Source organism: Natrix helvetica (assembly GCF_964273705.1).
Source record: "Natrix helvetica genome assembly, chromosome: Z".
Taxonomy (NCBI): Eukaryota; Metazoa; Chordata; class Lepidosauria; order Squamata; family Natricidae; genus Natrix; species Natrix helvetica.
In genome coordinates, this window is record NC_138554.1 from 29,710,383 (window position 1) to 29,722,633 (window position 12,251).

Below are 12,251 nucleotides of genomic sequence, written 5' to 3' on the forward strand. Positions count from 1 at the left end.
TATACAGCCTCCTGCTGTGACCGGTGCACCAGCATGTCTGGAATTAAGTGGTCTGCCGAAGAAGTTGGGCAGCAGTGCAACATATATTGGGAGATGGAGACCTGGCTGTGGTGGTCCTAAGGTAATGGGTAAGATATCCTCCAAAAATAAGATCTGGTGCCTATTTTGGGGACCAAAAGAAAATAAGACTGACTCTTATTTTGTGACAAACATAGTAAAAGTAGAGATATTAAAAGAAAAAAATTAATGGTAATAGGATTATTTGGGTTTGTATATTATTACTATTTTCTCTGTATTAGTTGTTCCCTGCTATTTAATTCTGGTCTTATAAGGATTATGTAACATTTGGGGAGATATATGCAGACAAGCAACCCAGCACTGGAGGCTAAAATGGAGAAAACCTCCACAGCCACCATGTATTTGCCTTTGGTGCTCAGATAGGATGGAACAAAAGAGAGCCACACACTGCAGAAGATCAGCATGCTGAATGTGAGACATTTGGCCTCATTGAAACTGCTGGGGAGATTCCTAGCAAAAAATGCTACTGTGAAACTGGCAGCTGCCAGAAAACCCATGTAGCCCAGGACACAGTAGAACATGGTAGATGAGCCTTCATTGCACATTAGTATAATTTGCTCCATTTCTGAATGAGTGTCCATGTCAGGAAAAGGGGGGAATGTGAAGAGCCACACTGTACAGATGCCTGCTTGAAGCAGGGAGCCAGAGAGGACAATAGAGAGTGCCACTCTTCTTCCCACCCAGTTCCTCATTCTGGATCCTGGCTTGGTGGCCATAAAAGCCAGAACCACAGTGATGGTTTTTGCCAGCACAGAAGACACAGATACTGAGAAGATGATGCCAAAGCTAATTTGTCGGAGGAGACATATAATATTGCCTGGTGCAACAAGGAATTGCAGTGAGGAAAGGAAGCAGAGGAGGAGAGAAATGAGTAGAATGTAGGTGAGATTTTGATTATTGGCCTTGACAATAGGTGTACTGTGGTGTTTCAAAAATGTTGCCAGCACCACAATTGTGCAGAGAGAAAAGAAAAGTGCCAAAATGGCTAAACCAAGTCCCATTGGTTCTTTATATGACAAGAAAGATATTTTCTTGGGAATACATGAATCTTGATCCTTATTTGGATATTGATCTTCTGAGCATTTCAGACAGTCATCCATGTCTAGAATTTAAATATATATAAATTTGTGTTAACTTTGTCCTGTAATATCATTATTAGTATCATTACTTCGCTTTTTCTAGAAGCAACTCTATCCCTGATGTTATCCATCTGGCTTTTGTATTTGGCACCTAAATGAACACAAAAGAACATGAAAATTCTATGCTATGTAAGAGAATATTACATACTCAAGACTTCAATTCAAGTTGCTTATTTATTTCATGTACTTCATATTATTTGTCAACAATGTGTTCTAGCAGATATTATTGACAATAATATGAATGAGATTAATGTAATAAAGTTATCTCTGTATCAGATAATTAAGGTTTAATATTCTTAAAGTTTTAAATTTCTATTTTATAAAATAAAAAATAATGCTCATATCTATAAATTCAGCTGGTTCATTCTATCATGAGAAGATTAATCAGTTGCATGTGTTTGTCTCCTAAGTGGTTCCTGGCTCACTGAAACCAATGTGCTATGCAAAGAATAAGTATTATTGTTTTATTTTCAAAGAATGCTTCCCATTGTGTGCCTTTCTCTTGCAAAGCCTTCCTCTCCGTTGAATGTAAATAAAAATATCAATTCTTTTCTTGCTAATTATTCCAGTATTGGGAGAGTATTCTAAAAAACAGAGCAGTGGGGAAGAAGGCTATATATAATGATCATTTAGCAACTACTTATATTAATGAAAAGGGAGCTTTGTGACCAATTCATCTGTTCAAAATCTTTGCAGGTCACTAGAGAGAAAGGAAAGCTGAAATAATATAATAGACATAGTTGCAGTTCCACTTGGCAGCTGCTTCAGTTAAGTTTTTGATTCCACTTGTGTTCACTAAATGATACTAAATGAAAACTTAATAACAGTTTGAATTAATGTTAACCTTTAAAAATGTGAGCAATGACCTAAATTCAAATGTATGATTATCTCTTACCCCCTAAGGTCATATGATCACAACTTAGGTGATTGGCAATAAGCTCACATTTATGATTTCTTGCAGAATCCTATGGTCACATAATCTTGCTTTGCAAATTTTTCTGGTAAACGTCTTTGGTCAAACTGAAGTCACACTTATGATCATATGGCTTGAATTACAATCATTATGAAAATGGTCATAAAATTGGGTTCGATCATATGATGAATTGACTTGCAAAAGTAATTCTGATCCCAATTGTGGTTGTACATTGAAGCCTACCTTGATGAGCTGATATCAGGCCACAACTTAAATTCAAAACTGGCTGGTGTAAACTAGGGAGTCATCATATAACTAAATTAGTTTGTCAACTTAGTTATTAATGTCTTTTACCCTTCTGGCTTGACATTTTCTCTTTGGGACATGGAAGGCAATCATAGCAGCAAAATGGTTTTTCCTCTTGTTTTCTCTTGAAATAACCAGGGATGCAACTCTCAGTACAAATTGAAACAGGTAAGGTCTGCCCAATAAATGAAAGAAGGAAAAAGTTAATGTTCAGTAACATTTTTTTAAAAAATAATGGAGAATTATAATTGATCAATATTTTACAAACAAAGAAGTCTTATGGTAAGTATTTGGGTTTTTTCATCAACCTCATCAACTACTCAAGTTTGAATTCCTTTTTCAGTTCCACCCATTACATAGATAATCTCCTTTCTTCTAAACCAGGAACTATATACCCAGACCATTCCCCAGTGTTGAAATTATTTTAGTGAGATGTTTTTCAAGTTGCTGAAAATTATCCACTCTTACAGATGAATAATATAGAATTTTGAATAACCAAAATAACAAAAGAAATCACAAAGGTTCACTGAAACTTTAGATATGGGGAGTAACAATAGTCAACTGGTAATAATTAAACAGGGAATTATAAGCAATGAAAACTGTCTTCACAACTTGGATTTTCAGGAAGAAATTATGCATTATTAACCAACCAACTGGAAAAAAGTAAGAGAATGAATAATTAGAATCTTTTTCTTTAATCTCCTGAAAAATTAGTTTCTGGTACTAATGAAATAATTTTATCATTTAAGGTTTTAGGGAAATAGGGAAATGTGTTTTTCAAACTTTAAATGCATTGCATTTAATTCCATTAATGACTTTAAATAAGTGAAGTTTAACCAGTTCTACTCAATAGTAAAATGATCTGTAATATATTTAGAGATCCCACATATTCTGGACATAAATTGTTTCAACTCCTATCCTCAAAACGATGTTATAGAGTACTGCACACCAGAACCACTAGAAACAAGAACAGTTTTTTTTTTCCTGAATACCATCAAATAATTCCCTCAACACTGTCAAACTATTTACTAAGTCTGCATTACTATTACTATTAACCTTCTCGTCGTTCCTATCACCCATCTCTGCCTATTTATGACTTTATGACTTTAATTTTGTAGCTTGTATCCTTACTACATAGGCATTCCAGAAGGTTAATATGACTGATGCAATCATTAATGAGTGCCATATTTCATATTAGCTTCAGAATTATTAATTAATATCTAATTGCTTGATCCAAAGGATTAACAAACCTCTATTGGTATTCAATTATTTTGACATTCATTTTTAAGTATCTTTTCAATAGGTTAATACGTATTTCCCCCCACACATATAAGCAAAACAATATAGTTGATTCAATATTATTAAAATACAAAATAAATACTGTCAGATACTAGATATTTTCTTTATTTCATTACTTACCCAATTGCATCAGTTTGTTATAGCTGCCTCACTCAGAAAGTGATGTACAAAACCCATGTAAAAACAATTACCCAATTAAAAACATTTTGCAAATCATGCTCTAAAACTGTCCTAGGTCTATTCATTTTGGCATCCTTTTTATAAAATGTTAGTCATGTTTTTATTGTTCTAAAGTTTATTAAGAGCCAGAGCTGAGGTAGGCTTTTTAAAGAGAAAAAAAAGAAAAAGATGTGTCTTTTTTGCTGACAAAGCACATTATCTTCCCCAAATACAAAAGCTTTTCTAAATATTTCTGCTTATCAGTTATTTTAACAATATCATACAACAGTGACGTGCAGTGAGGGTTATGGCTGGGGAGGCTGGTGACGTCATCAGGAAGGCGGGGAATGGGACCACATGTGCAGCACACGTGGTCCCATTCTCCGCCTTCCTGAGTGAACATTAAGAGGACCGCGGAGTCCGGTTCCGGAGGCTGACGGCGACAGGCAGAGACTGCTCGCCCCGCGCATCCCCGGTGGGCTCCCCACTCCTTGGGGGGCACAGGACGCCCTGGAGAGGCGTTCTGCTGGAGGAGAGGCATGGCGGGAGGACCCCTGCATCGGCGGCGGCCATCGGGGGGCTCTCGCTTCGCTCCAGGCACCGAGGAGCGCGAAGGGGAGGCGCGCTGAAGCGTCTTCGCTGTGAGGCTGTCCAGAAGAAAAAAAAGACACTTGAAGGATGCAGCGGTGGTGCGGTGAGGCGTAGACTCCCTTCATACCTATTACCAATCCTAAACTTGTCAGCTGTGTTAATTTGAACTTTTGTTTAACTTGGAGAAGTGTGGCTGGAGGGGAGGAGGATTTCCCCCCCCCTTGGACAAGCGGCTAGAAACAAAAGTGCTCGTAGCCCCAGGGAAGGAGGAGGGGGAGAGCCAAACCAAAGAGGTCACACTCCAACTAAATGGATCTTCAGACTTAAATCCTTAAGCTTTAAGAAAATGTGATCTTTGGGAACTTTGAATTTTGAAAACTTTATTTGTTGCCTCAGTACCCGAAGTTGGCAGGGCAAGATGGCACACTTCCATTGTCTTCATGAAAGCTGAACTTGACTCCACCTCTTAGCTTCAGGCTTCCGGTCTTTGTCTCCGTGTTATTTGGATAATTCTCTTGTGGATTGTTTGCTTTTGAACTTTCTGGAGTGAAAAATGTCTGTTCCCTGCCAGGGTGATTAGAGAGTTCCCTTCTGCCTGGTCTCTCTATCCCCCGGACTCCCTTGGCTACTCTACCACTCTGATTGATCACTCTCTACATTGACTGGACACTTTATCACTAACAATGACATCTAAAAGACCACCTCCTGGAAAGTCTGGCTTTGCTGCCTCGGCCCCAACATCTGCAACCTCAAGTCCAAGCACCCAATCAACACTGACAGCTTTTAAACAAGCTAAAACTACGGACTTGGAGTTTCAACAAATGTTTCAGCAAATTCTACAGGGACAAGAGGAAATAAAGAAACAGCTGAAGGACATGAAAGAAGAAATTAGAGGGAACCAGGAAAAAATTAATAAGAACTCACAGAGACTGGATCTATTGGAGCAGGGGGCGGCTGAGATGAGGGGGGGTGGAGGGCGTGCAAAAGGGAAACAAAGAGCTTGACACCCAACAAATGAAAATAGAGTTTGAGAGAATGTCTTTTTATCTTAGGTTTCAAAATGTGATGGAGACAGATGATGAAAACCTAAGGGACATTATGACAACTATTCTAGCTGAGTATATTCAGAAAGAAAAACAGCAGATGGGGTGGGAAATAGACCTGGTTTATAGAGTGAACTCTGCATATGCTAGAACACACAATGTCCCCAGGGAGGTTCACATTAAATTTCTTAGGAAAAGCACAAGAGATGAAATTCTGAATACACAAAGGGGACAAGCCTTGATATACAAAGATAAGGAGATAACCATACTGAAACAGATCCCCAAGAAAGTGAGGGAGAAAAGAAAACATTATTCGCAATTGGCGAATAAATTATACCAGATGGGGGTGTGGTTTCGTTGGTTGCTGCCTGAAGGTATGTTAATATTCTGGGAGGAGACAAGAGTCAGAATTAATTCACCCATAGAGGCACAGGCCTTTATGGAAAAAATAAATTACTTCTAGAAAAATCAGAAGATATCCCAGTCGATGTACAAGACACGGGAGGGGCCGGAGCACTGCCAACGGGGGGAGATGGGGCGACATCAAGAAAGCTCAGATCACACAAATAGTAAGAAAATCCACATGACACAAAATGACTGAAATTATTGATGAACTTACCACACTGACTATATGTTATTATGTAATATTTGAATGCTATGCAAATGTACACCATGAGTCTGGAGGGGGGGTATACCTACCGCAGTTTGCGGCTGCCACAATTTGTAACTTTCCCCATACCTTTTCCTTTTGTAAAACACCAAAAAACCAATAAAACTTTGTTTAAAAAAAAAAGAGGACCGCGGAGTGCACTGATCCGCGTAGCATTGCTTCCTCCACCGGCGCCAGTCCCTTCCCCCCCCACTCTTCAAGGTCTCCCACCAACCCAAAGCCTGATCCCCAGCTCCCTCGGGCAAGGCTTGAGCGGGGTGAATGGGAAAGCAACGTAAGGGGCTGCGTTTTCACCCCGCTCAAGCCTTGCCGCCTGCAGCCACCGCCCACCCTTGCTGCCCCTTTCGTTGCTTTTCCGCCCACCTCTAAGGCGCACCAAAGCCTCCTTTGTCCCCCCCAGCGCGCGCCCTTTTTATTTCCCGCGATGCCCCCCCCATTTCGGGAAAGCTTTCCCCATTGCCTGGGGGGTGAGGGGGCCGGCTCCTCTCCCCCCACTCCCTCCGTCCCTGCCTCTCTCCTCAGCCCCAAAGCTCTGTCCGCGCGACTCACTTCCAAGGCGGTGGCTAGAGAGGCGCGCAAGAACGGCGAGCGGTTTCCCACCAAAGCGGCGTTTTGCGCGCAACAAGGAAAAGTCCGCCGTGAAGCCCTTGTCACCCCGAGCTCTTGTTTGCACTTCCGCCCCTTTTTCTTCACTCCATCCCGCTCCGGCTCTGGAAGGGCCAGCGAGGTTGGCTCCAGCCGAGAGCAACAGGGAGGAGAGGAGGGGGTAGCTGCAGGCTACCTTCCACCCCTGCCGTGCACGCCTCGCCCTTGTCGGAACCTTGGCCGCCTGCAGCTTCCACTGAGAACCGCAACTCCAACCGCCTTGCCAAACCAATTTCGAAATCATTCTTTATTCCAAATGCGCACGAAAAGCTGTAAAAGACAGCGGGTAGATGCGTGTTTGCATGCCTTTGTCCTCCGGCAGCACCGACATTTCTGCCTCCGCCCTCCGCAGCTCCCGGGCGCGCTCGCTCTTTCGTTCGGCCGGACTGCCTCGGCTCCATTCTGACTACCTCCGTCTGGGTGCACCCGGGAGCTGTGGAGGGTGGAGGCAGAAATGTCGGCGCTGCTGGAGGACAAAGGCATGCAAACACGCATCTACCCACTGTCTTTTCCAGCTACTTAGTGCTCTTTACCTAGCGCTCCAGCCGAGAGCGACGGAGGAGAGGAGGGGGTAGCTGTGGGCTACCTTCCGCTCCTGCCGTGTGTGCCTCGCTCTTGTCGGAGCCTCGGCCGCCCGCAGCTTCCACTGAGAACCGCAACTCCGCCCGCCTTGCCAAACCAATTTCGAAATCATTCTTTATTCCAAATGCGCACAAAAAGTGTCTGCGAACAGTGGAAAAGAGCGCTAGGTAGCTGGAACGCAAACACGCATCTACCCAGCTGTCTTTTCCAGCTTTTTGTGCGCATTTGGAATAAAGAATGATTTTGAAATTGGTTTGGCGAGGCAGGCGGAGTTGCGGTTCTCAGTGGAAGCTGCGGGCGGCCAAGGCTCCGACAAGAGCGAGGCGCGCATGGCAGGGGCAGAAGGTAGCCCGCAGCTACCCCCTCCTCTCCTCCCTGTCGCTCTCGGCTGGAGCCAACCTTGCCGGCCCTTCCAGAGCCGGAGCGGGATGGAGCGAAGAAAAAGGGGCGGAAGCGCAAACAAGAGCTCGGGGCGACAAGGGCTTCGCGGCGGACTTTTCCTTGTTGCGCACACAACGTGTGCGATCGGTGGGCTAGGTAGCTGGAAAAGACATCTGGGTAGATGCGTGTTTGCGTGCCTTCGTCATCCGGAAGTGCCGACAACATTTCTGCCTCTGCAGCTTCCGGGCGCGGCCGGACGAATGTATATAATATTATAATATTATATATATATATATATAGTATATAATATTGTATACTATTATTTCATGAAGAGAGGTGAGGCCCTGCCTCCCCTGCCTCCCCTGCCTCCCCTGACCGCACATCACTGTCATACAATGTAAATGGATATATTCTTCATCAATGGAGTACAATATATCATACAATAAACTTAGGAACATTACTCAAAACATTTAATTATGTGAAGTACTTTGCAGTTATCAGAGCTTATTAGCTATTAGAAAATAAATAAAGTTCACTTTGACTTATGAATCTACTTCAAAAACTAAATTCAGTCAAAATTTCATAAGATCAGTTTCCTTTAATGTTTAAGTGTTCTTATTATTTGTACAATGCTTTAGATAAATAAAAATAACGCCAGATTTCCAATATATATTATTGTCCTACATCCATTATTGTACTAAATAATCTTTTATTTAGAAATAAAATGTAGTGATTTTAAAAACTATATACACTATCATTCCTTCTGTGTATTTGCCTTCAGTCTTATTTCCAAGAACTGTTCTAGACTAGTCTCTAAAGTTTTCTTCTAAATATTTTTGGAAAAAAATTCTTCTTAATGCTTAGAGAAGTTACCAGATCAAAGTAACCAAGTTGCTTCATGCTTAAGTCAGGACTAGTTTTGTGGCTTAAGTATTCCATCACACTGGCAATCATCCTTTTAAATAATGTTTTGTTTAATACTTTATATATCTTCCTAACATTTTTAAGCTTGACCATAACATATAATTAGAAAATCTATACTAATTAAGTAATCAATTATGTATTCCTGCTTTATAGACATTTTGAGTTCTTACTCTCCTGACAATTTCTGCATCAACCACGTTAGCTTTTTTTAAGGCCCTAAAAGCCTAATTATGTTCCCAAACCTGGGGTGCTGAATGTTCCAAGGACCTTATTCCCTGCCTATATTGCTAACAGGCCAAATATCTTGTTTCTGTGCATATTTCATTTGAATAATTTTAGTGCTTTTCTTGGTGTAACAGTTACAGTTTTAATATATACAATTTTGAATTGTAAGCCACCCAGAGTCATTCATTGAGTTGGGCAACTATAGAAATGAATGAATCAATGAATGAATTCCTCACAATATATGATATTATTTCTGTGATAAATGATATTGAGCTATTCATTTGGACAAAATTTTCTACTCTCATAACCAGCTGATGGCTTCTTCATGAACGGTGAAAATTTTATCTTCAGCAGCCCAGGGATCCAGCTTCCCAACTTTCACTCGATGGAAGGACTGGTTGGGGAATGTGACCCAGTTCTCCAAATCCAGTCCTGTATACAGTTCTCTATTCTTGTCAAAGGAAATTTCATCTCCAACACTGTTGTTAAATGACACTCTTTTCAAGAAGAAATGAAGCTGAATATGGGAAAAAATGCAAAGCATACTTAATATATACAGTATAACTATGTGATACTTTATTAGTCTTTTTACTTGAACCATTTGAATAGGTGGCACACTGTCCTGACTTTGATGTGCTGTTATTTATCTCAAGAATGATTATCTATGATTCCTGATCAAAAATCACTCTCTTATACTCTATAACAGTAATGGCAAACCTTTTTCTTATGGCGTTCCAAAATTGTGTTTGCGGGCACTATCACGCAAGCACATGTGCCCACACCAATTCAATCCTCCCCCGCCAATCTGCACATGTGCACACGACTCCCCAGCACAAGCCTGGGGAGGGTGAAAATGGCCTCCCCTGGCCCCCCTGAGGGGCCTCTGGAAGCCAGAAATGGATCATTCAGGCTTCAGGAAAGCCTCCATAAAACACCCCCAATAGGCCAACCGGAAGTTCGGGAATAAACTTCTGGTTGACCTGTTGGGCCTGTTTTTTGCCTTCTCCAGCCTCCCCAGGAGACTTTCCTGAAGCCTGGGGCGGGGGCGAAATCAGCCTCCCTCAACCCTCCAGAAGGCTGAAAATAAGCTGGTGTGCCAGCAAATAGGGCTCAACATACCACCTGTGGCATGTTCAAACCTACGGCGTGATGGCATAAGTTTGCCATCATGACTCTATAACTTTGAACAGTAAAAAGAAAAAGCCACTCAAGAAAATCCTGTCTATTTTAATAGGCAAAAAAATATGCAAAAAAGGATAGCTACAATGCTGATCCAGCCCTCAATGAAATTGAGTTTGACACCCCTGACTTAGGCTCTTATACTTTTCTAAAGCATGATCCTTTTCCCATGCATTATGAAATAATTTCCTTACGCAGTTTGACTGATTTAAATCTCATAAGTGAATAAAGATCAAATCATACATCCCGCCCCCAAGACAATTATTCATATTCCTCCATTATTTTATATTACTCAATGTTATTGGATCAAATTCTGTATTCATGGATCCTTTTTAGTCTAGCATAAAGAGAGGATCAATTCCATAATAAAGGGAAAGAGATCAAGAAAACCTGTTAGAAATATCAGATATTACTGATCACTCCTCTTTTGGGTCAAGTAGCAGGATCATCAATGCTATTGTTGCAGAGTTGTGTTCCATGCACTCATTTATGCTGTTCTGTCATTTGTAGTCATTTGAATCTCGTTCCTCATTCATTGATCTTTTTTTTGTCATCCTTGGCCCCTTAAGCATATTCATTTTGAAAAACCAAATAGAAACTTTTAGTTACCCAGTTCCTACATGATTAACTTTAACTTTTATTAAATTTATAAACTTTTATTAAATTTATAAACCGCGCCCTCTCCCAGAAGGGACTCGGGGCGATTAAAAGTTTTCTACTGTATTTCTTGTTTTGGGCACATACCCATATTGACTGAAATACTTCTGACTGTTTACATTGAATTTACCAATTCCACAAAAGGAGAGAAATAAGGAAGAACCCTGCAAATCATTACAAAGTTTCCAACTACAGCTCACTGCCCTTTGTAATCAGGTGTGAGATGTTGGAGAATCAATGGCATTCAATCCCCATTTCCAAATTACCTGCCATGGCTGGGCATCCTGAAGATTGAGTTTTCTACTACTTAACTTTCTGTTCTGTTGTTGTGCCAGCTTCATGGCATGTAAAGCATGTGCCACAGCATACACTGCATTGTATATACTGTAACTATGACTGGTCATCTTCATCTCAAAGAAAGCCCCAGGAAGGCTCTCCAGTTTTTCCTTCCCTGTACACAAACTATCCATTTCCTCATTCCCAGATGAATTTGGAAAAACACAGCCAAATGCTTGCTCCCACACATTTTTGATAAAACCATCTTCTTTTGAAGTGAAATGGTTTCTTGTCTGAAGAAAATGTTGGAATCCTGCAACTTCATTTGAGTAAGCTGCAACGGTTAGAGCACCGTGGAGATCTTGGATATCCCAGCTTTTCTGATAAAAGAATGATGCAAGACCCACTTGGGAAGCTACAATCCATACCTTGCCTTTTGGCTTTATAGAAACTATTTCCATTTCAGGTAGCTGTAACAACCATCTTAAATTTAAAAGATAATTATCACTGATTATGATAACTTTGGCTTTGCTGTTAACAAGAAGTTGAAATGTTTCAAGAAGCCATTTCAAATTATCAAAAAAAGTATTGAAATAAATTGATTTAAATTGTTCCAGGAAGGCAATGCAGATGCCTTTGCGAGAAAACATTGAAAAGATTAGATGCTCAAATGTTCTTCTAAGGTATTTTACAAGTACTCCAACCCAGGTCCACTTGAAGTGCAAAAGTATTTGAATAATCCCAATATAATGAACTTCTTCACTTGGAACTAAGTGGTAGTAGAAAGGGCTTTCATTTGGAGCAGAACCAGTTGGGAACTATGGAAATAAGAATTGATTGTGTAAATAGAAAAACAGAGAAAAGAAAACAGAATGGCAAAAGAAAATGTGCATCCTCTCTAAATAAATAGTTCTGAAATATTTCAACATATGTTTTCAAATGATTTCTATACTCAAGATATTTATAAGACAGTGGTTGGACTAGATCAGTGGTTCACAACCTTCTTTTGGCCATGCTTGTCAGGGGAAGATTTCACCCTGAACTAATGAGGTCTGGAATCGACAGCTTTTTCACCAGCATATCCTCAAGAAGCGAAAATTAAAATAAAACCCGAAAACGTGTTCTAGTGAAAAACAAACTTTAATACAAAAATAAGAACATAGAAATAAAACAAATCTATCTAA

At 40.6% G+C, this 12,251-nt stretch overlaps 1 protein-coding gene across 1 annotated transcript; it reads right to left on the bottom strand.

Annotated features, from left to right (window-relative positions):
* Positions 1–281: 281 nt before the first annotated feature.
* LOC309401360 (vomeronasal type-2 receptor 26-like) lies at positions 282–8,760 on the bottom strand (the record flags this gene model as incomplete). Its single annotated transcript, XM_081970430.1, has 3 exons — positions 282–1,180; positions 2,485–2,611; positions 8,680–8,760. The coding sequence occupies 3 exons, from the start codon at positions 8,758–8,760 to the stop codon at positions 282–284; spliced, it is 1,107 nt and encodes a 368-aa protein (XP_081826556.1).
* Positions 8,761–12,251: the final 3,491 nt, after the last annotated feature.